Source organism: Glycine soja, chromosome 6 (assembly GCF_004193775.1).
Source record: "Glycine soja cultivar W05 chromosome 6, ASM419377v2, whole genome shotgun sequence".
Classification (NCBI taxonomy): domain Eukaryota; kingdom Viridiplantae; phylum Streptophyta; class Magnoliopsida; order Fabales; family Fabaceae; genus Glycine; species Glycine soja.
Window position 1 is genome coordinate 44917846 of NC_041007.1, and position 25493 is coordinate 44943338.

The window sequence follows — 25493 nt, forward strand, 5'->3', positions numbered from 1 at the left end:
TTCTTTCCCACAAGTTAGACGTTCTTAAAATTTAATAATTATATACTTATTTTTAAGTAGTTATCATAAAAGTCAATAAACATATTTATAATAAATTATGTGAAATCATTAAAAAAAATTCTTTTAAATATTTAACACAGTTATATGTTCAACCCAATATAATTAAATCGGATTGGATAATAGTTTAACCTCTATATCTAGGTCTAGCTTAGAACTATTGTTAATTATTAATATGAAACAATCCAACATCTCTATTTTATTTTCTCTTTTTAGATAGACGAATGGCACTACACGATACGATGTAGGTATCTTGGTCTTCCATAAAAATTATTATTTAAAGTTTCCTGATCAGCAAGATACCAAAAACACTGTCATTCCATTTTTCACCGTTTCCCGCACTCCACCACAACGATGGACAACGACCGCGTCTCCCGCCGCACCGAGGTCCTCACCAACCACCTCCTCCTCCGCACACCCCCACCCTCCGCCCTTCTCCACCCCCACCCCTGCCTTAGCTACTCCCCCCCGGAGCTCTCCAACACCATCTCCTTCGACACGCGTGAGATGCGAAAACTAATGGATTGCCACAATCTGGAGGAGCGCGACTGGATCTTCTCTCTCATCCTCCAGAGCCCCCTCTTCAACCCCCGCCACCGCGCCGGAAGGGTGTTCGTCTCCCCCGACTACAACCAGCCCATGGAACACCAGCGCCAGGCCACCATGAAGCGCATCGGTTATCTCCTCCAAAAAGGGGTCTTCCGAGGATGGCTCACGGGAAATGGCCCCGAACAAGAGCTCAGGAAGCTCGCGCTGCATGAGGTCATTGGGATGTATGATCATTCTCTCGCGGTTAAGCTTGGCGTTCACTTCTTCTTGTGGTACGTCCAATTTTTATTTTTGTTTTTCTTTTGGAATAAGAGCTTCATTTATAGACGAATTCTAATGAGCTAGCGATATTCTGTGAGACACTTTTTTTTTTTTTCCTTCAAACCTTCTCTCTATAATTCACTATATTGGAAATCATCGATTTTTGTGAGTTTTACGTCAAAATCAGGCATAATCATTGAATGAAACTCACCAAAATGAGTAATTTTTAATAAATTTCGATAAATCTTAGGAAGAGTGTTGTCGGGAAAAAGTGTCCTCCCTATCATTCGTGGAAATGATATGTATTGTTAGTGTAAATACTAAATAGTTAAATAGTTTTATACCCTTAACCAATTAGATATTATGGTTTAAATGACTATCACTTACCCATCTCTCCTTATGAGAATAGAAGTGTGGGAAAATATGATAAAAATTGAAGTTATACAACAACAACAACGCCTTATCCCACTAGGTGGGGTCGGCTACATGGATCAACTTCCGCCATAATGTTCTATCAAGTACCATACTTCTATCCAAATCATTAAGTTCGAGATCCTTCTTGATAACCTCTCTTATAGTCTTTTTGGGTCTTCCTCTACCTCGAATTGTTTGCCTTCTCTCCATCTGTTCTACTCTCCTCATTATAGAGTCTACCGGTCTTCTCTCTACATGCCCAAACCACCTAAGTCTATTTTCCACCATCTTCTCTACAATAGGCGCTACTCCAACCCTCTCTCTAATAGCTCTGTTTCTAATTTTATCCTGTCGAGTCTTACCACACATCCACCGCAACATCCTCATCTCCGCTACACCTACTTTATTCTCATGTTGGCTCTTGACATAAAAATTGAAGTTATACCATTTCTAAAAATCAATAATAGTCGGGAATAGTTTTTCAAAACTTGTAACAAATCTGGATATGTAATATTTTCATGTTACATTCCCGAGGATAAACTTTTAATCCGTGAAACAAACAAGCTCCAAATGTTTAAGCTATAATATGCCTATGGGCTACTTGAGCAAGAGTCTTTTGGGATTGAAGCAGGAATGATTCACTGTTGACCTATGACATACTAACTTCTATTTAATTTGATGGAAGCAGCGATGATTGAACTTTTATAACTTGGTTTAGTTATACATACAGGTTGTATGTTTTGAATCAACTGTGAAGGGTTATGTATGTTTTCATATCTAACAAAGCTCACTCTTCAAGTTTCTTTACTTTCCCGTTGGAGGGTTTTATTCAATCAGAGAGTTCCAAGGTTCAATCTAATTATGTGCTTGACGAAGAAAATTTAATGGACTTCTTGGATTACTGAGACCAAGCCTTGTTTTTGTATGTGTTGTGTGTATTTTGGCCAGGAGAGGGTCCTGAAGGGTGAATCCAACTCCAAGTGTTCAACTTGTGCTTGTAAATTCTTGGAATGAAGAACTTTTTTTTTTTAACACATAGGACTTTTTAAGGAACAATTTATTTGCTAGACAAACTTCCAGGACCCATAATTTAATGTGATTCTGTGCCCTCTAAAGCAAGCAAGATGTTGGGAGAGTTCATTTCTCCTATTTCCTTTTTCTTTTTTCTTTTTTTGGCATGGCATTTGTATAAATCAAGAAAAGAATGATGGATTTGTTCATGATGCTACCTTGGATTAACTCACTGTTTTTTTCTCTGATGAATAATGGATTTCAGGGGTGGAGCCGTAAAGTTTCTGGGAACCAAGCGCCATCATGACAAGTGGTTGAATTCTACTGAAAACTATGATATCAAGGGTTGTTTTGCTATGTCTGAGTTAGGCCATGGAAGTAATGTATGTGAAGGTTGCTCAATAAGTTGGGGTCATTAGTTCCACATGTAAATTATTATGCTTTTGCCTTGTCACTTTTAATAATCCCTTCCAGACTAATTTTCATAGGTTCGAGGAATTGAAACAGTCACTACTTATGATTCAAACACCGGAGAATTTGTCATCAATACCCCATGTGAATCGGGTCAGAAGTATTGGATTGGTGGTGCGGCAAATGTAATGATTTTTTTGTATACTTGATAATTGTTTAAAATCCTAGACATGATAACATTTTTCAACTGCTCCAACTTTGTATATATTAACCTTATATTAACTTGTTCTTTTATTCAGCATGCAACCCACACTATAGTCTTTTCACAGCTCTATATAAATGGAAGCAATCAAGGGGTGCATGCATTTATTGCCCAAATCAGGGATTCAGATGGAAACATATGTCCAAACATCCGAATAGCTGATTGTGGTCACAAAATTGGTTTAAATGGAGTTGATAATGGCCGTATCTGGTAATATATACATTTTTCAAACAAGTTGCACCTGAAAAATGAATTTTATATAAAAGAGTAAACGCAGAAATTATTCACATGTGTCTTCAGGTTTGATAATGTGAGGATACCCAGAGAGAATTTGTTGAATTCTGTGGCTGATGTTTCACCAAGTGGTGAATATTTGAGTGCAATAAAGAATGCAGATCAGGTGATTTGCTTTTTCAGAGAGATGATATTCTCTTTGGCCTCCTTGTGCTCTTCTTTATTTCCACTGGAAAGCTTGTTCACATATCTTTTGTTGTATGTCATTCTTGCTCCAGAGGTTTGCTGCGTTCTTAGCCCCTTTGACTTCTGGTCGTGTTACTATTGCTGTTAGTGCTGTTTACATATCCAAGGTAGTGAGACCATCTATATTTGTGATTTCACATTTGTCAGTGTGTTTTTTTCTGTGTATTTTACAAATTTGTATCAGATTTGACATCTTACCTTATCATGTCATTTATTTGCTCTTAGATTAGCTTGGCCATTGCTATAAGATATGCATTGACAAGGCAAGCATTCTCCATTACACCAAACGGGCCTGAAGTCTTCCTGCTTGATTACCCTAGTCATCAACGGCGTCTGTTACCTTTACTTGCAAAGGTGTAAGTCCTCTAATTACAGGCATTTTGGTATATATTTGCTGAGACCTCCAAAATCAAAATGTTTCAATTCTTTTGGGAAAATGAAGCTTAGGTATGCCACTTTAGTACATATTCCTCAATTTTAGATGCCTTTGTGCTTTTCTCACCAAAATGTCAAGAATCTTTGAAAAAATGCTGAATATTAGAGGATTAATTATTTTTCATAAACATTCAGAGGTTATTGTCCCATAAGTATTTCAGAATAGACAGCATTTGATTTAGATGCAACATGCATCATCCGCTCATGAGAAGTGAGACACATACACATACATTTGGCTCATATACGTTGTCAGTTTCGAGTACTATTTAGTGATTTAATAAAAAGTGACTATTCTACTTTAACCCCTTAGTGGAAATAAATGGACCAAAACAGTAGCTTTTTATGTTCATTTCTTTACTTTTTTCTACAGATATGCAATGAGTTTTGCCGCAAATGAGCTCAAAATTATGTATGTCAACAGAACGCCCAAGTCAAACAAAGCAATTCATATTGTTTCTAGTGCTTACAAGGCTACTTTAACTTGGAATAATATGCGAACTCTCCAGGTAAGTATTACTATTATACTGGGTTTGATAGAGAATGTGTCATTGGCCTCACTAGGGTTCTATTATTGCATGAAATAGGAATGCCGTGAAGCCTGTGGAGGACAAGGAGTTAAATCTGAAAATCGTGTTGGCAATTTCATGGGTGAATTTGATGTGCATTCGACATTTGAGGGGGACAACAATGTTCTGATGCAGCAGGTAAAATGAATATTCTGTTAAATATGAAATTTGAATAATAATTAAGCACAACATTTTTAAATTCAAACCTTGGAGACATGATGAGCTGATTGCAGAGCATTAATTGGATCCTAACAAGTTGTGTTAGTTTATTTACATTTGACTTTTAAGAGGTAGTGTTAATAAGAAATAGTTATATGGAATCCAACTTAGGATACTAGTTGGGGCTTTGAGCTTCAATGGTTTGGGTTGATTGATTTCTAAAAACACTATTTGAGACTTTTTGTTCAAGTGTTAGAATTTGAATCTATATCACTTTTATTGTTTGTTAATTGAGATTTCAGCAAAAAGGTATTTGTAAGTGTATGCTTTGTCACTCTTCAACTTCAAAGTAAATTCATATGAATGATTATGTTAGAGAGGTACAATGGTAAGGTTTTTGCCTTTTGACCTTCAGGTCACCGGTTCAAATACTATAAATAAGCCCTCATTGCAGGTGTAAGACTGTACATCTATCCTCCCCCAAGGCCCCAACCCTGCTTAGTGAGAGCCTCATGCATTGAGTCGCCCTTTTATTGTGTTAGAGACAAAATCTGTTCTGATGTCTTGATAGAGATATTTGATGAAATGCAATTTATTAATTTAAAAGAATCTGTTTAATATGTTTTTAATTGTATAATTGACCTTGGTCCTCTAGAACCGACCATTTTCTGATTTAGGAGAACCTTTGTAAATAGACTTTCTAGCTGATGATTTTTTTACTTGCTCACTTGAAGAATTAAAGTAGCCTGAAATAATTCATGCCAAATTTAGGCATCAGTTCTCTCAATTTTATTCAATAAAATGGGTGTTAACGGGTTCTTCATTTAACTCCAGATTAGCAAGGCACTCTTTGCAGAATATATAGCATGTCAGAAGAAAAACAAACCATTCAGTGGTTTGGGATTAGAACACATGAACAAACCTCTGCCTGTTATCCCATCTCAGCTAACAAGTTCCACTGTTAGGAGCAGTGAATTTCAGGTAATCATTTGATTATACCTGTGGACATTTGGAGATACCATGTGGAAGCTTCTATCTGTTTCTTACCTCTCACTTACACAGATTGATCTGTTCCACCTAAGAGAGCGAGACCTATTGAGACGTTTTGCTGAAGAGGTCTCAGAATATCAATCTCGTGGAGAAAGCAAAGAGTCTGCCTTCATTCTAGTGAGGATTCTGCCTGATATTTTTTTTCTTCTTCCATCTTATTATCACTGTCTTACAGTTTGAAACTCTTTTGTCTTCCAGAGTTATCAGCTCGCAGGAGACTTGGGCAGAGCTTTCTCAGAACGAGCAATATTAAAAACGTTCATGGAGGCCGAGTCAACTTTACCTGCTGGTACATTGAAGGTAAATCAAATTATTTCTTGCTGAATATTCCTGACATATAAGTAACACTATCGTATACTCCCTCCATCCCAAAATAATTATGGTCCTAGGATGTTTTATACATACCAAGAAAAAAAACAATAAATAAATAAAAAAAAGTAATAATTTTACAAAATTTACTTTATAATCATCATTAAAAAAACTAAAATGACAATGATTTTGGGACAAATTTTTTTTATTCCTTACACGACAATTATAATGGAAGGAATATTGATTAAAATTTATTACAAATTACAAAAACATAAATCGAGCTTTTTAAATAACAAGTGAGACTCTCCCAATTGTGATTTTCAATAAATTCCAATCTTTAATAAAGAGTGAGTTTAAGAATGTGTGTTAGAGATTGTGTCAAAGAGCATGTTATCAATTTTCTCCTGCTATATATACTGTCTTGTATTCAAAATTTTCAATTTACATAAAAAGAATTAATAACACTCAATTAAATTAATAACACTCAATTATGTGTTATGTAAATATTTTAGTTAGTGGGGGACTATAATGGTTTCAGACTACCTAATAATTTCTCGTGTTAAAGAGTGTTGATACTTGTTAGCACTTTTCTCCTGCTATATTGTGTCTTTTCTTTCTAGTTCAATTATTTATTGATTTCTTTGCTTTTGTCAACTTTGTAGAATGTCTTGGGTCTATTGAGATCGTTGTATGCTGTGATATGTGTGGATGAAGATGCTGCTTTTCTTCGATATGGATACTTGTCAACAGAGAATGCTTCTGCAGTGAGGAAAGAAGTGCCAAAACTCTGTGCTGAAATTCGACCTCATGCACTTGCCTTGGTCAGTTCCTTTGGTATTCCTGATGCATTTTTGAGTCCTATCGCATATAACTGGGTTGATTCAAATTCATGGTCTTCTCAACTTTAGTAAGCTTATGCAAATTTATGCATATGATTGAGGTATGGGTTGGGCTAGTGTAGTAAGCAAAAGTGAATAATGTTTTGTTACACCATGTAGAATATTGCTGAACAGTGCAAATAAGTTTGTACTAATCTAATCACGAAATAACGTGGTTACATATTATTGGTTGAATAATAAGTTAAAGAACAAAATAAAGTTGAGCTGACGGGAAATCAAGGCAAGATCATTCGGATTGAGTTTCATCAATAAATTGCTGTACCATTTAGTAATTTCATTATATATAAATAGCGGTTGGATATTTAAATCTGATCAATAAATCTTTTACTGCATATTTTGCTGAATCATAATTGGCTATGCCTTTAATATTTCTTACCTTTAAACGCTTAAATTCGTTTATTCTTGTGATACGCTGATATAAAGTTAGTCTATGTCATTGTTGAGGTGGTCTTTGTGAACTAACACTTGACAGACATGAGACTTTTCATTTGTTTATAGACACTAAGAATGTGTATGTTTTTAATCTATGGACATTTCAAAAAATATGTAACACACTACTATGATCAAATAAGGATTCAAAATTCTAGGACTGAGCGTATGCATGTAGAAGTTATTTCGAAAAATAAAATCATACATTTTTTTCAATTGATATGGATGCTAAAAGTATCGCATATAGTTTAGAATCTAGAGCTCTTTTCATGTAACTATTTATTACCTTTCGATAACAATTTCTCATTAGGTAATTTTTCAAACATCAATTATAAGCACACAACACTACTCATACATCATAAGAGCATCACCCGCTATATCTTCCATATACATAAAATATTATTGGGGACCTACTGATACATTGTTATTTGAAGCCATATATAAAACTGTCACTAAAGTTTTGTGGTTCTACTCCAATTTAATTAATATTACACTTCAAATATTCTGATTTTGAATATTAAAAAGCTTTTTTTAAAATACACATCTATGCTTAAACATTATATATGTATGGTACGGTACCTAATATAAACAAATATTATAAATACACATAATTTTTTTAAAAAAATACTTGGTTAAGTAAAAAGATGTGTGCACATGCGCATATGATCTATAGTGCACTATATATAAAAAAATATTATTAATAAATATAACAGTTATTACATATGTACACTATGTAAAAAAAATAAAAAAGTTGTTCAATGAAAAAAAAAACCATAAAATACTGAAATTAAGTGTTAGTAAGTCAATCTTGATCCTATTTGTGTAGCAAGACAGATGCTCTTTGAGATACATGATGCAGACTCTAGTTTTGCTCGCAAACATATTTTTGAGGATGTTCCATGCTCGTTTTGTGGTTTTGACGTTGCCAAAAGCATGGTTATCACAATCCATAGAGGCATGCAGAATGAGTTGGTCCTGTCGTGTCCAATAATGAGTCTTGATGATCGGATGCGTGGCACGTGGTCGTGCCTTCAACGAATCCGACGAGATCATACCCAACGAGGAGAGTCGTTGAGTTAACTCTCCAAGCTAGTTAGTGCCTTTTAGTTTGATGGAAGACTGAGTGTTGAGGACAACCAGAGATTGTGAGTCATTGAATGGGATGGTGTTGGTAGGGGAAGTGGATGAGGAAGTCATGGTGGTTGATTTTAGAACGGTGTTGTTAAGCAAAAGTTGTTGATACCATATACAGGCAGCAATGGATCAAATAGGGCTTTCAATATTATCAAATTGTGGATCCAGCAATCATATATATACAGTGAGCATATGCTAAGGACTACCTGTACATAGATGTATCTGTCACGTAACAAACTACAACAATGATAACAATCTACAGCTACTGAAATACATTTGAAACATTTGAATACAAATTCAAGTTGCTATTGTGAAACGAATCATTATCCAATAAAAATGAAGTCATGAAAAGAAAGAACAAACCTTACGGGAAATGGCTCCAACATTCTAAATAAATTTGGAATTTAAAAATATTTTTGAGCTGAAGCCATAAATAGTTGTTATATACTACATATGAATTGAATTGGGCTTCAATCAAGAGCATTTTGAACAAGGCAGCATATGAATTGAGGAAGGACAAAAAAACAAATATATCATATTTTCATGTATTTGCATGGGAACACTATATTCTTAAAAATAAGAAAAACCTAGGAAGGTTTGATTCTAAATCAGACAAAGCTATTTTCAGTAGTTATTCTCTATCCATTAAGGCATATAGGTTTACAAATTCCTAAATGGCATAGATTGAAACAAGAATTGAAGTTTGGATTCATCAATATAGACGACTCCACCTGTTGTTTCATAATATTGAAATCCAAAAGAACACATGTAGTAAGAAGTACCATTCCGAGTATCAACTTAAGACAACAATTTATCATCAAATCAGAACATACACATACGATTTCTCACCTTAAGAACAAGATGGAGGCCATCCTGGCTAGTTTCCATCTTCCAAAGAAAGGATTGAAACGCCCTTCACAAAATCATCATCAACGTGAGTTTCGTTGTATCCTCTTCGCATTATTGTTAGGTTTAGGGTGTCCAAATCCTCCTTAAATACCCACTGATATCCGCAACCGTGCACCTCCAAATTTAAACCTTGAGAGTGCCAGACGGTGGATTGCATTTTGATGCCGTGAAGATCAAGCATTTTTTCTATTTTAAAATAGGAAAAAAAACTCCTCCCTACTCAAATAGAGTAGCCACAAGTGATGCAATCCGACCGTTACTAGATCCTTATTAATAAGTATAGGAATATCAAGAGAGGAAGAGTAGGACTCTGTTTTAAAACCAATTCTTATAGAGGATCTCAAATTCGGATGCAAATCAGTTGCATCATCAAATGCCACAAATACCACGCAGCAAGCAATGCCAATCCAATGATTGCCATGCATAATGGGAGATGGGTCTAGGCTTATTGAAGTACCAACACTTTGATTGTTGAACCATTTTGGTATTTGATTTCCCGGAACAACAATGTCAATCCAACCAATACGGGTATCTGATTCTTGGCTAACCTGGTACAAGAAACATAGACAGGTCTTAGTTTCTAGTTCCTACACATGGAAAGAGACAATGACAAGGATGTAGGGAAGAATAGAGTGATATTTACCTGAAGAATTTGTATCATCCATGCAAAAGTCATGCCCCAACAACGTGCAATGTCAACTATTTTAGGACAGTTAAAAATAAATAATCCCCTAGGGTAATGAGCAAAGTTGTAGGTTTCTCTTATTACGGGCAAGGAAGTAGGTGATGGCATCTCAGGAAAATATCTCAATTGCTTACAATGCTCCAAGTTTAAATGTACAAGTTTTGAAAGCTGGTTGATGCTATAAGGGAGGCTAACAAAGTTGTTTCCCCCTAAATTCAAGGTTTCTAAAGAATGCATGGATCCAATAGCATCAGGGATTTGGCTTAGATTGCAGAAACTTAGATCAAGGTCACGCATACAAAAGAAGGTAGGCAAGGAAGGCAACAAACAACCAGCTGAATTTCTATACCCTCTAGAATAGTAGGAGGAACGGAAAGTTAAATTAATAAGTCTCTTGAAGATGGAGGAGGATGTTGATTGAAATTGCATGGCAGTTTGCCTGATATCAGGCATCTTAGAATGCTCCTCATGTATTGGTTTCTCTAACAGCTGATTACTAAATACTTTTGGACAGCCAGAGATATTTAGATATCCAAGAGAACTTAGACTCAATATGTTGCTGGGTAGACTTACTAGACTAATGCAGTTTTTCAAATTCAAGAAAGCAAGTTTTCTTAGAAGTCCAACTGATGGATGGATCCGTGCAAGATTTGTGCATCCTTCAAGAATTATCCACTCAAGATTAAGGACCCCTCCAAAGTCTGGAGCCTCAATAAGATTCTTGGAGTAACTGAGATCCAAAGCTCTTAAATTTGGCAGATGCTGCAAAATACCAATACAAGAGATAGCTACTTATCACATGTTTTTTAATATATCCTCAAAAAGATAGTATTCTTTTTAAATTCATATTTTAAAAACTAAAATTAAGAAGATAGTTTACAATACCTTTATGCCTTTCCATAATTGTTTGATGTTGCTATGTTGCAAGATCAATTCAACCAGCAGGTTCGGCTGAAAACTTGATGGCAAATAGGAGAAAGGATAGTTATACCACTCAAGAAATTGTAGTTTATTGGAGAGACAATTAACTGAATTAAGTATTCCCATAAACTTCACATCACGGAATATGAGCAACCTAAGGTTGCTCATTTTGGACAATGCTTCAGCACCAGCCATCAATATTTCCATCTCTCTGTCTAAAACAATGGCTTCATTGTTTGTTGTTTCCTAAAGCATTGCAAAATGATTAATCACTTGATGTATAATAAAACTTGTAAAAGGGGAATATAAGATGATTAGTTTATTTTCTATTTTCGATTAATATATTATCATTAACAATTACAAAATTGTTACTTTATTTTCATTTTATTCTTTCCTATTAACAATTAACGATTGCAAAACATTAACAAAAAGTTGAAAAAGAAATCCTAAAATCTTGTATTTTCAAACAACTACTTACCGTTGCCTTCGACATATTGTAGAAATCTTCGTGGAGCCAAACCCTGCTCCACTTTCCTGGCTCTTTGGGTGCATTGCCTTTAACAATTGTTCTGCCTAAAACTTTCAACAAATTATGCATTTCAATGAATCCACTTGAATTATCTATGAGTGATTTATCAACGAGGGCTCTTATTCCAATTTCAGAATGAAACCCACAACAATCTAAAACTTTCTTCACATATAATTCTTCGTTTCCACAGAAGAAACAAGCAATATCTAAAAATATTTCCTTTTCCAAATCCTGAAGTTCATCATAACTAATTCGAAGCACATCCAGAATATCTTTGTTAGGATTCTCTTTAAGTCTATCCAAGTAACTTCTCCAATATGAGACACTTCGACCAGACAAAACCGAACCTAGTACTTTAATTGCTAGTGGTAGGTCATTGGCATATTTTAAGACTTCATATTTCAACTCTTCATAATCTCCCGTGATATCAACAGAATCGAAAGCTTTTTTACAGAACAATTTAAGAGAATTAGCACCATTCAAGAGTTGAACTTTGTAGACTACAGTCACTCCACACTTTTTCAAGACATGCTTGTCTCTAGAAATTATGATGATTCTACTCCCTGCACCTAACCATTCACGATTCAAAACTAATTTCTCTAGTTGTTCAACTTCATTAACATTATCAAGAACTATAATGCTCTTTACATAGCGTAGCCTACTTTGCATCAAATTAGCTGCGTGGTAAAGATTGCATATCTGAAGGTCTTCATTTAGAGTTTGATGAAGCAGCTGCTTTAGAACACCAATTTGGCCACAATGTCTATAAGTTTTGCTTACATTATCAATGAAACAGTGAGCATCAAATTGATGAGAGATTCTATCATATAAAACAGTAGCAAGAGTTGTCTTTCCTATTCCACCCATCCCACAAATTCCTACAATGCGAACATCATCAGTTAGGTCCAAAAGTAAAAGTTTTTCTAATTCTTCAACAGGAGATTCCATCCCAACTAGATCATTTGGAAGACTTGAAAAATTGTGACCCAATTTACTTATTATCTCTTGAACAATTTTTTCAATCTCAGCATATTGTGACCTGAAAGTTTAAAGAATACCAAAAGCGCCAAATTATCACCTAATAAGAAAACCAGACTAAAATTACAACTACAGAACACGGTAACAACATTATTCTTCATTTTGATAAAAACTTTTCCTTAAGCAGGTAAACTCAGACCAAGTTTATCTATTAACACTAGGGATAGATCCAGAAATGTATTAAAGGAGGGGTGGCATATTTAAATTCTAATAAATAATGAGTTTTCCAAAAAAATATTTATCTATTAATTTTATGTGTATAAACTAAAAATAGAGATAGATCCACTGCTAAAAGAAAATTAAGCAAACATCAACAACTTTCTATTCATTTTTTTTCCTATTAATATTATTTTTTTCTCAATATATAAAGAGGATCTTGAGCGAAGACGGGTCAAAACCCCAACTTCCCCCTGGATCCGTCTCTGGGTTAACACATAAAGGGATTATAAAATATATTCATCAACTCATGTCTAGTTTGAGAAGTGAATGTGAATTCATGATTTTTCATTAGTACTACTAGAGAAGATTACTTACTTATTCCTCATATCCCAACCAGCGAGATTGGCTACTTGTGTGAGAGCTTCTCTCCATCTTTTCACTTCCTCCATCTTCTCTCTATCTTCGTGTTTGGCGAAGGCTTTCTCATAATCCCCCGTCTGATTTCGCACTTCAGATGGATCAACATCGTAAAAAATAGGCAGAACATGTTTTCCGGAGACTCTAACACAATCAAGGATCTTAGCAAGTTCTTTCAAGCACCATGATGAAAAAGCATAGTTCTTTGAGAAGACAATGACAAAAATCTGAGACCCCTCAATTGCTTGCATGAGGTTGGATAGTATACGTTCCCCTTTCTTCAGCCTTGTGTCATCCCTAAATGTACGAATTTTTTTCCTATGGAATGCACCAAAAAGATGATCAGTAAAATTGTTGCGTGTGTCCTTACCTCTGAAGCTCACAAACACGTCATATGAAGAGTAGTTGCAATGTTGGACGATGATGCTGCTGCTGCTGCTGCTGCTGTTGTTGTTGGAAGCCATAGAAACTGCAACAGCAAAGGCTAACTTGTTGAGGAATGATGTTCTCCCTCCCCATCTATCTATTTATACAAGCACAAGCAAGGTCCTGACTAACTTGTTGAGGAATGAGTTCTCCCTCTCCATCTTCTCTATTCTCTCTATCTATTAAACCCTCCAATTCTTCCTGTTCAATAAAAAAATATTAAATCCTTCAATTCTTCTTGCTCTCTTGACTAGCTTCTTTTTTAATTATTTTATTTATATTTATTTTGCTCATTTGTGAGAATCCCAATATTCACCAACACGTTATCACATTATTTTTTAATTGCTCATTTGTACGTGGACAACAACTTCAAGGAATTCATTAAATTATTTTCTTTTACAGCCAAAATTCAGTAAATTATTAAAAGCAAATGTTATCTGATTGTTAAGGAAATTTGTTAAAAAATTAAATGTCACTTTTTTTATTTAAAATATTATTATTATTTTTATTAATATTACTATATTATATGAAATTAAATGTCACTTTTTTATTTAAAATATTATTATTATTTTTATTAATATTACTATATTATATGATCATTTTTAATATATATATATATATATCTAATATATCTTTTAATAAAAATGTATTATTATTTATTATAAAAAGTATAAGCACATTGTATAGTATGATATATCCAAAACTAAAAATGAGTGGACACAAACGAAAACTATTAAAAGAAATAAATACATAAAATAATGGAATATGGACAAAAAGAAAAAGAAGAATTGGGTGGCAGCGCGTGAGTTAGCCGATCGAGTTACCACTTCCATTATTTTTTTTTTTGTTTCATTCTTCATTTAATTATCAATCACCACTGCAAAATTCCTCTTACCACTTCTAATTAAGAGTGTCCTAAAATTGGAATTAACGAGCGAGTGCGTGTTATATATTGTATTGAGTATTTAAATTATTAGTTTAAGAAATAATATTTATATTCTTATTAATATAATATTTTTTATTTTATTTTTCATAGTTAATACTGCTTCCTCAATTAAGTATAAATAATCATATAAACAAAATTTAACTATTTTAATTTGTTTAATGACATTATCATAAAAATATTCATAAATTAATTGAGATTTTATTTCTGATATTTTTTCCTTAATATTAAGTATCAATAAATAGTACTTCAATAATTTTATTTTATTGTAAAAAAATAATTTTTAAATATAATTAATAAATCAAATGACATTAATTAATTTTCTTAATTTGTATATAAATTAATTAATTTTATTTTATATTTAGTTGCATAGCGAACATCAGAACATGTGCTTTGTGCTGTTATGGTATTTGCCTTTAGCCCTTTACACACTATACAACGATAACGCGTGAGAAAGTCGTGCTCACAATTTCCTCACAAACTAGTGGCTAGATGACAAACGTGAAGTAATGTATTTTTTTATAGTAATAATATATAAATTATTCTTTATTTTAAACATTTCATTAGTATCTTTTATTTATTTTTATTTTTCTTTTCTTATCATATTATAAACTTTATTATACTTATTATTTTTTTACTCTCTTTCTAGATTAGATAATACATTAAATGTCTAAAGTTGATTGGGTGGTAAAGGAAAAAAATTACTATGAGTTCGATTTCATTTGCTAAAAAAAATTAACAATTAATAATTATCATTTATCGATAAAAAAAACACATTTGAATGTCTATAAAACATTTTCTCATTTTTTCTTGATAAAAGATAAATAGTAGGAAAATGTTAAACACGAATAAGGACAAATTCGAGTGATATTTTATTGGAAACCATTTTTTTCCTCATTTCCTGGTTATCCAATCATAATTTCACAGATAAGGTGAAATAACTATCACTGGAGTATGTTGTTTTTCGTACAGCGTTTTTCCTACTAAACAACTACTCTCTCTTATAATATATAATTATATATTTGGTTACTTAATTATAATTACAAATTTAATTAGATCTTTTAATTATTAGAAAGTTTAATAAGATTTTTTAGTTGTTTAAAAAGATTGGATTGGATCCCTTACTTATTAAAAAATTCAATCAGATTCTTTAACTGTATTAAAAAAAATTTAATCGAGTCTCTCAACTATCAAAAAGTTTAATAAAATCTTTTAATTATTTAAAACACTACAATTGAATCTAAGAAATTACTTTGAAAATTTCTATATTTTATCATACAAAAGGACTTGGTGATAGTATTTTAAATAATTAAAGGATTCTATATGACATTAAAATAAAACTAAAAAATCTAATTGAACTTTTAAATAATTAAGAGATTGAATTCTAGTGTTTTAAATAATTAAAATACTTGATTGAATGGTTTAATAATTAATATATCCAGTTGAAATTTTAATTATAATTAAGATATGAATTATATAATTAAGTTTAATTTGTTGAAAGCTATAAAATCACGAGAGATATTTACCAAAGAATAAGTAGGATTCGTAATTTTTTATTTTAAATTTTTAACTAATAATAAAGAGTATATTCATTTTCACATTAATTTTGGATACAAAACGGAATAAATCCATTTATGCTCGATATACTTGTGTCCGACACTAAAATAATTAAAGTTTAAAGTGATTTAGCGTAAAATTAAAAGAATTTAGTCTAAAATTAATATAAATTTTGTCTTTCTTTTTTTAAAATTTTTTATTTTAGTTCTTTTATTTTTTTTAATTGAAACATTTTGTTTTTCACTTTTAAAATTTTATAGTTTTAGTCTCTTTATTTTTTAATAGAGATATTTTGTCCCTATTTTAAAAAAATATGTAATTTTAGTTCCTTTGGTCAATTTCAAATTACTTAATTATGCACTTTTTAATTATTTATTTAATAAATTAAACTTGTTAGTAATCAAATAATTTTTAAAAAGAACATTTGTCATGTAGATAGTAAATATATACACATTAATCAACATTTATAGAATACATAAATTAATGTTTGAAATTGATAGTAATAACTAAAATTGCCTATTTTAAGGATGGGAGACAAAATGTCACATTTGAAAAATGGGAGACTAAAATTATAAATTTTTTAAAAGTGAGGAATGGAATATCACAATTAAAAAATAAATGAACTAAAATCATGAATTTAAGAAAATAAGAGTGAAAAAAAATAGATTTTAACCAACAATCTATTTATAACTTGTTTAGATCTATCTTATAATATTTAAGCGGCAAATTCTAGGGAGCGAAAGTGAAACTACTTTCGTACCCAACGAAAGTTGCTGAAAAAAAAAAGAAGCAATTGCCGCTGTCCGTGTTTAAAATAAGAAAATCAAACGGTGGAGATCGGTTAAGCTATAATGGAATTGTTTACACCAGAACACCACCCACACCATCACCACTGCAACACTTCCTCCTCGGATCCCTCCATTCAACGCCCTCGCCGCCTACGACCTCCGCTCCCGCCGCTGCCTCTTCCTCTCCTCTCTCCCCTTCGAATAGATCGATGCTGCCAATGACGTCGCCGTCAACCACCGTGGCAACGCCTTCGTCACAAACTCTGGCGGAAACTTTATCTAGAAGGTCACCGCCGACGGAAAACGACAACACCACCCACCGAAACTGCACCGCCAAGAAACCCAAGCTCCCGCACGACATGCACACCATTTCCGAGACCGAGATTCATGAGGAATTGTCCCACCATTACCGTGGCATCGCCAGAATCAACAACGGCAGCTTCGGCAGCTGCCCGCGCTACGTCCTCGTCGCGTAGTCCACCTAGCAGTTCCACTTCCTCCAGCAACCCGATGACTTCTACTTCAACGTGCTCTGCCCCAGTATCCTTGCCTCATGCACTGTCATCCAAGACCTCATCAATGCTGGCCATGTGGGCGACGTCTCCCTCGTTGACTTCTCCTTTTTTTCTTTTCCGCTGTTGTTTCTCCTCCTTTATTCTTTTGCATCCATCCCGTTTTTGTTTCTCCTCCTTTATTCTTTTGCGTCCGTCCATATTTTGTTTCACATCAATATTCTATTTTTTCCCTTTTTTGTGCTTTGATTTTTAGGACAGTCTAACGACGGTGCTGAAGGTTACGAGGCTTTGCCCATGGAAGAGTTGGGATAGGCTACTGAAGAATAAAAGTTCCATTTTTATCTATTTTTTCTCCTTTTTTTGCCTAATTTTTTGTGGTCTGACTTTTTGTGGTTTGATTTTTGGGACAGACTAACGGTGGTGTTGAAGGTTACGGCGTTTTGCCCATGCAAGGGTTGCAACAATAGGACTTGAGGTTACTGTTCTTTTTCGTTTTTTTAAAAGAAAATTATTTCCTGTCATTTTTGCTACAAGATTTGTTGCTGATTTCTTTTTGTTTCTCTTCTAATTCTTTTTCGTTTTTTAAAATGCAGGTTCGTAGACACAAAAGCTTAAATTTTTTGTGGTGTTCTGCCTTTATTTTGTTTTCTGACTTCTCCCAATACAAAAGTTTAAATATTTTTGTGTTCTTTTGGCATGTTGTATGCAGAGAAGGTGGAAAAACACATTAAAGTTGCAATTTTTATCTCAAAAACTTCATGGGTTCAGGTTCGTAAACACAAAGGCTTAAATTTTTTTGGGTGTTCTACCTTTATTTTGTTTTCTACATGAGTACAAGTTCTGTGTTGAACAAAAAAACGTGTCATCTTTTTCGTAATTTCCTTTTTAAAAAAATTTATCTTCTCCCATTTTTGCTACAAGAGTTGTTGCTCATTTCTTTTTGTTTCTCTTCTAATTCTTTTTCGTTTTTTTAAAATGCAGGTTCGTAGACACAAAAGCTTAAATTTTTTGTGGTGTTCTGCCTTTATTTTGTTTTCTGACTTCTCCCAATACAAAAGTTTAAATTTTTTTGTGTTCTTTTGGCATGTTGTATGCAGAGAAGGTGGAAAAACACATTAAAGTTGCGATTTTTATCTCAAAAACTTCATGGGTTCAGGTTCGTAAACACAAAGGCTTTAATTTTTGGGGGTGTTCTGCCTTTATTTTGTTTTCTACATGAGTATAGGTTTTGTGTTGAAGAAAAAATGTGTCATTTTTTTTCGTAATTTCCTTTTTTTAAAAAATTATCTTCTCCCATTTTTGTTATAAGAGTTGTTGTTGATTTCTTTTTGTTTCTCTTCTAATTCTTTTTCGGTTTTTTTAAATGCAGGTTCGTAGGCACAAAAGCTTAAATTTTTTGTGGTGTTCTACCTTTATTTTGTTTTCTGACTTCTCCCAATACAAAAATTTAAATTTTTTTGTGTTCTTTTGGCATGTTATATGCAGAAAAGGTGAAAAAACACATTAAAGTTGTGATTTTTATCTCAAAAACGTCATGGATTCAGGTTCGTAAACACAAAGGCTTTAATTTTTTGGGGTGTTCTGCCTTTATTTTGTTTTCTACATGAGTACAAGTTCTTTGTTGAAGAACAAATGTGTCATTTTTTTCGTAATTTCCTTTTTTCAAAAAATTATCTTCTCCCATTTTTGCTACAAGAGTTGTTGCTGATTTCTTGTTGTTTCTCTTCTAATTCTTTTTTGTTTTTTTTTTAAATTATCTTCTGTAATTTTTGCTACAAAGAGTTGTTGCTGATTTTTTACATCTTCTCCATCTTCCATTTTCGTTCCTCTCCATTCCTCTTCATATTCATATTCCGTTTTATTTCTATTTTTGTTTTGGTTCCATTTTTGTTTATCTCACTGTTTGTTCATTGTTTTTAATGAATTGCTATTGTATGCAGAGAAGGTGGAAGAAGGCACTGAAGCTGCCATTTTTTACTCCAAAAAGCTTCCATTTTTATCTGATTTTTATGTCAAAAGGTTTGTCTCCTTTGTTTCTCTGTCTACATGTTCGTTTTCTTTGTTTCTTTGTTTCTCCATCTTCCTTTTTCGTTCCTCTTCATTCATCTTCCTTCATATTTTGTTTTCTTTGTTTCTCCAACTTCCATTTTCGTTCGTCTTCATTCCTCTTCATATTCCGTTTAACTCCTATTTTTGTTTTAGTTCCATTTTTGTTTATCTCACTGCATGTTAATTGTTTTTTATGAATCGTTATTGTATATAGAGAAGGTGGAAGTAGACACTAAAGCTGCCATTTTTAACTCCAAAAACCTTCGATTTTTATCTCAAACAGGATTCTTTTCTTTGTTTCTTTATCTACAAGTTCGTTTTCTTTATTTGTTTTCTTTATATTTCGTTTGACTTTTGTTTTCGTTTTGGTTCCATTTTTGTTTATCTCATTGCATGTTGATTGTTTTTCATGAATCAGTATTGTATGCAGACAAGGTTGAAGAAGACACTATACCTATCATTTTTTACTCCAAATATTACACTAAGTAACATAATATTATCATTATCTTCATATCCTAACGGAATAGTCTCATTAATTTGAAGATCATGACCATTTTCATACTCCAAAAAAATATTTAAAATTGATTGACAAAAATTAATTGGCAAGTACCTATTAATGGAAAGGTTTTTTTCAATTTTCCTAACGTTTTTGTTTCATTTTTAAATTGGCAGTATAATATTTAAAGCTGATTGTTAAGTAACATAATATTAGGATTATCTTTATATCCGAACGGAATAGTCTCATTAATTTGAAAATCATGACAATTTTCATACTTCAACAGAATATTTAAAATTATTTCCAAAAATTAATTGGCGAGTTCCTATTAATGGAAAGGGTTTTTTCAAATATTACACTATCAATTTTACCAAATTGACAACCTAATATTTGAAACTGATTGTTAAGTAACATAATATTAGGATTATCTTTATATCCTAACGGAATAGTCTCATTAATTTGAAGATCATGACCATTTTCATACTCCAATGGAATGTTTAAAATTAATTGACAAAAATTAATTGGCAAGTACCTATTAATGGAAAGGATTTTTTTCAGATATTACACTATCAATTTTACCAAATGGACAATATAATATTTAAAGATGATTGATAAGAGAATCTTGACGGAAGCAAAAGAGATGGAGGAGAGAGAAGAAAGTTCTGGAATTAAGGGGAATTAAATGGTGCGGTGAAATCCGACAATTAGAAAGCGACACGTGTGGCTTGGTGGTACTGGAAAAAACTTCAACATGTGAGGAAGGTGTGAGCACTGAGCAAAAAAAAATTAATAAATAAATAAAATTAAAAAATGACATTGTAGGACACGTGGGTTGAAGTGAGAAAAGAAGGATTGGAGAGTTTATTATTTTTTATTGGACAAAATTAATTGGCAAGTACCTATCAATGGAAAGGTTTTTTCCAAATATTACACTAAGTAACATAATATTATCATCGTCTTCATATCCTAACGGAATAGTCTCGTTAATTTGAAGATCATGACCATTTTCATACTCCAACAAAATATTTAAAATTGATTGGCAAAAATTAATTGGCAAATACCTATTAATGGAAAGAGTTTTTTCAATTTTCCTAACGTTTTTGTTTCATCTTTAAATTGACAGTATAATATTTAAAGCTGATTGCAAGCTCCTTTTACTTCCAAAATCACGAATTTGCTATAAATTAAAATAGAGAAAGAACAAAATGTGATAAACAAAATACTCTTCACTATATGTGCCTTTCCTTCATAAATCGGGTTTATAATAGTGGAATCAATTTTCGTAACTTCGTTGTTATCAAAACCAAAAGATCATATCATACTTTTAATGAAAAAAAATTTCATACGAAAGTGAAATGAATAAAATTACTAATACTAAATAACTTAGTGTAACTAATATAAAAAATGTGTTTTCAATTTACGTTTTTCAGCAAATTGTAAACAATAAAATGCATTACCTGGAAATCATAATGATTAAATTACAACTTTAAATTGTCAAAACAAAGTAACAAAAATTTCTCCATCAATCAAAATGGGGTCATCATCACTCTATTTTTATACGCAACTTCTTTTCAGATATTACACTATCAATTCTACCAAATGGACAATATAATATTTTAAAGCTGATTGATAAGAAAATCTTGACGGAGGCAAAAGAGATGGAGGAGAGAGAAGAAAGTTCTGGAATTAAGGGGAATAAAATGATGCAGTGAAATCCGACAATTAGAAAGTCACACGTGTGGCTTGGTGGTACTGGAAAAAACATCAGCATGTGAAGAAGGTGTAAGCACTGAGCAAAATAAAAATAATAATAAATAAAATTACACGTGGATTGAAGTGAGAAAAGAAAGATTGGAGAGTTTATTATTTTTTATTGGACAAAATTAATTGGCAAGTACCTATTAATGGAAAGGTTTTTTCCAAATATTACACTATCAATTTTACCATATCATTCAAATCAACTTTAATTTTCTATTTATTTTTGTCGTAATCGTTGTCAATTTATTAACATTAACATTTAATTATTAAAGGTTCCATTTTTATCTATTTTTTCCCATTTCTTTTTGTCTAATTTTGATTTGTTTTTGTTGTCTATGTTTTCTTTGTTTCTTTATTTTTTACCGTGCAAAAGCTTAAATGTTTTTAGTTTGCCTCTATTGCATGCACATCTGGTAGAATAACACACTATAGGTGCAATTTTTATCTGAAAACTCCACGAGTGCATGTTTGATTTTTTGGTTTATGATTAAAAATTTTCATATTCGTCAAAAAGTTTTAGCTTTTGTCTTTTTTTGGGTTTTATGATTTTTCCTGCTTCAATCCACGTGTTATGCCCATGTTTGCTTTTATTTCTTTTCCTCTTCCCATTATTTTACCCCTCCCTCCACGTCTCCTGCCCGGGTTTTTCCATCTCTTCTTTTCCCATTGCCATTCCATCTTCATTCTCACTCCGTTCATCCTTTCCCATTCCCATTCTCTTCTGATCCCTTTCTCTCACTCCTCATTTTTTCTAAAGAGAGAAAAGGTTGTGACAGAGCTTCTAGATGGTTTGGGAAATAAATGAATTATTAATTAATTACAAAAATGAAATGTTGCTAGAGCTTCTACACCTTGCCTTGCATTTTCGGTTTATATCTGTATCATTGGTTAATTTTTAAAAAATGGTTTTTTACAGCCCAAAATCTTGGACCTGTCTTCTACGCTTTTTAAACATCTAAGGTTGCGATTTTTAAAACCAAATCTATGATTTTTATGTCTGCTTCCACCATTACATTACATTATTATTTATTTGAATTAGTTATTAAAAACCATCTAATTTGGTAAAAAATCTTTGCTTCATACCAAAAAATTAGTCTTCTCAGATTATTTATTTATTTTATTATATATATAATATAGTATATAATATATAATATATAACATAATTACTTTGTTAACACCTGTCATATTAAATACATGCTAATTATTTTTTGCTCATATATTTGTTTCACTGCATTTTTTTTATAAATATCAATATTGGTTGTGGACATTCAGTAAACAAAAAAAAATGTCACAATGATTCAGATGACTCTCCACCTCCAATCTTGTCATACTCCATTGAATGCTCCACAATTCTCAAACCTCTTCGTATTCTGCCCCTTACACATTTTCACCAACCACTGTGTCACTTCAACATTTATTCTTCACAGGCCACTTCTTTAGCAGATATTCAATGTTCATTCCTTGAACAAAAAATACTAAAACAGCTCAGAGAATGCCTTCAGAGTTATCGACTGACTCAACCAAGACAAGTACCAGTTCTGATTCATCAACAGCTACAAGCAAGATGCATGTGAAACCAATTACTCGCTTACTTTCTCAAAATATTTTGAACATTGTTCATTCTCTGTTTTCCTGGATTTTTTCCATTTCTGCTCCGTCCACTCTTTCCCTCCTGCGTTTTTTTCATTTCTTACTCTCTTCTATTCTCGTTCTCACTCCATTCACTCTTTCACTCCATTCACATGGGTTTTTGTTTTGCTTCCTGCTAGCTTAGCTTTTTGTTTTGTATTTTACTTCCTTTTCATTCTCGGCCCCTTGCATGTAATTGTTTATTTTTTTTTATTATTATTTAAATTTTTTATTTGGTTTTTATGTATATTGCTTTCGACTGAAAGACTGTTCAGCCTGAAAAAATGTGTGACCTTTGTCATACCTACCTTTTCTTTGTCTCCTGCTATTCTGATCAAGCTATGCAACCAAGCCTTCTTTCTTCCTTTATGTTTTGAATGCATGCACAAATATATTTTGACTCATTACTATTGTCAACTGTTATAAAGATTGTTTTGTTTATTTTTTACCAGCAGACAACGAATACACAATTTCCTTTGTTATTTGATTGTTAATCTACATTCTAGTCGAAAGATATTTTATGTCAGCATCCTGTTAAGTTTGGCATGAATATCACCCTAAAAGTTTGATCCAAAAGATTAAAGGCACATTTACAGCAGTAAGAATGCTGCAAAATGAAACCTTTATGTCACAAACAATGTACATACAACTTTTTTTCATTTTAATATGTTGTTGTCATTCTCCACATATTTTAGACGTTCCTATTTCAGTGCCATACTTGATTTTCATTTTTGCATTTCCTCTCACTGCAGATTGAATATCCAACTCACACTAATCCATTAATCCTACAGTTCACTGCAGTATTCCACAATGATATGGTAATGTTACATACTAATTGTTTTTATTCTGCATGTTGTTTCGTATTTGCTTTCTTGCTATAATTATTTGCAGGACATTATAGAAGTGCCCACTTTTTACCACCAACAATGGGCACCAGAATACCCTGAGTTTGTCAACTTTAGATATGATGGAACAATATACCAAATCAGGCTAAGGCAGCATCGGGCAAAAGTCTACTTTGCGGAAGGGCTGAAAGAATTCAGAAAAGATTTATCAATTTATGAATCTGTGATCATTAAATTCTTGGCATGCAACAGCAAATCCATGTTTGATCTTTATTTTGTTCCCTCACTGGAATGCCAGACTTGCGGAAGGCCAGAAGTTATGTCAAGACAATATATTTGGACACTTGAAATCACACAATCAATTCTTGGTGCACCAGGACCACTGGTAACAATGAAAACCTCTTTAATGTTGCTTATTAATTCATGCTTATATATCATTCTATTTTTTTCCCATGCAGAGACTCCCCAATTGTGCCATGACATATGTAAATGCCTGCGGTCAACACATGACCATTCTTAGGAGATTTGGAACTCCATTACAGTGGAATGTGGTGGTTGATGGTGGAATTGGGCGCATATATGTTGTCCAACCATGGTATCAATTCCTTGCAGATAATGATTTATCTCACGGTGATGAAGTCTCCTTCTATTACAAGACCATTGATAAAATATGGGAAATTGTCATCTGCCGGAGAAAGAATTGGGAGTATTAGAGTTAGTTTATGTACTTTGATTTTTCTATCTTTTTGTCTTTTATGAACATTTTGTCAATTACATGGTCTCTTTCTTATTTACTTATTTGACTTTGAACATCAGATATATTACAAATATTTAATCTTTTTTATTTTGCACATTAGCTTAAATTTTATTTCTCTTTTACACATCAGTATTGGTTCATAAAAACATTTTTATTTTGTTTTCTGCCAGAGTTAAACATCCTACGCATGGAGTATATTCTGATGCAGTTGAGATGTATTCCACATAAATTTTGGCTTTCAAATTTTGTTGTCATATGACATTGTTAAGGAATGTATCAGTGAGTTTTGAGTTTTCATGGTTTGAATTTGAATGAAATGAGTCTGTTTTATTTAATCTGCTATATTAGTAATTTATAACTGTTGTACTACGAATTTATTGTTTAGTAAACTGAACATTGTTGATGGAGGGATATTGTTGTCTACTCTGCTCATCTTACACATTCCTTGTTATGCCCATCTCATATTTATTTGCTGCTTATTCCAGTGCTTATGTTTTACAGATCATGTAATATCCATGTTTTGTTTTCAGATTTACTTGATCAGAAAAAAAAAACTTATCCCACCATGCTGTGACCTTTTGATATTTTTACTTATAATTATTGAACATTTTAGTTTTTTAAAGTTACGGGAAAAAGTTTTTTGTTT

At 32.5% G+C, this 25493-nt stretch overlaps 2 protein-coding genes across 3 annotated transcripts; one reads left to right on the plus strand and one right to left on the minus strand.

The window, feature by feature from the left end:
• The first annotated feature begins 291 nt into the window (after positions 1-291).
• Positions 292-7195, plus strand: LOC114417151 (acyl-coenzyme A oxidase 3, peroxisomal-like). The gene is made up of 13 exons (XM_028382256.1): positions 292-878; positions 2558-2675; positions 2781-2888; positions 3003-3175; positions 3266-3365; positions 3478-3552; positions 3671-3801; positions 4251-4386; positions 4465-4584; positions 5440-5586; positions 5668-5772; positions 5854-5955; positions 6627-7195. The coding sequence occupies exons 1-13, from the start codon at positions 412-414 to the stop codon at positions 6870-6872; spliced, it is 2028 nt and encodes a 675-aa protein (XP_028238057.1). The 5' UTR covers positions 292-411; the 3' UTR covers positions 6873-7195.
• Positions 7196-7960: 765 nt separating this feature from the next.
• LOC114417152 (TMV resistance protein N-like) lies at positions 7961-13732 on the minus strand. 2 transcript variants are annotated; one of them, XR_003667717.1, is made up of 6 exons: positions 13043-13732; positions 11420-12509; positions 10906-11187; positions 9979-10782; positions 9276-9883; positions 7961-8632 (listed from the first exon to the last, which is right to left on the minus strand). XR_003667717.1 is itself a non-coding variant. In XM_028382257.1 (5 exons), exons 1-5 carry the CDS (start codon positions 13546-13548, stop codon positions 9527-9529), a joined length of 3039 nt encoding a protein of 1012 aa, XP_028238058.1. In that variant the 5' UTR covers positions 13549-13732; the 3' UTR covers positions 9123-9526. The 2 variants fall into 2 exon arrangements, 1 of the variants encoding a protein (XP_028238058.1); XM_028382257.1 differs by lacking the exon at positions 7961-8632 and having other exon boundaries at positions 9123-9883.
• Positions 13733-25493: the final 11761 nt, after the last annotated feature.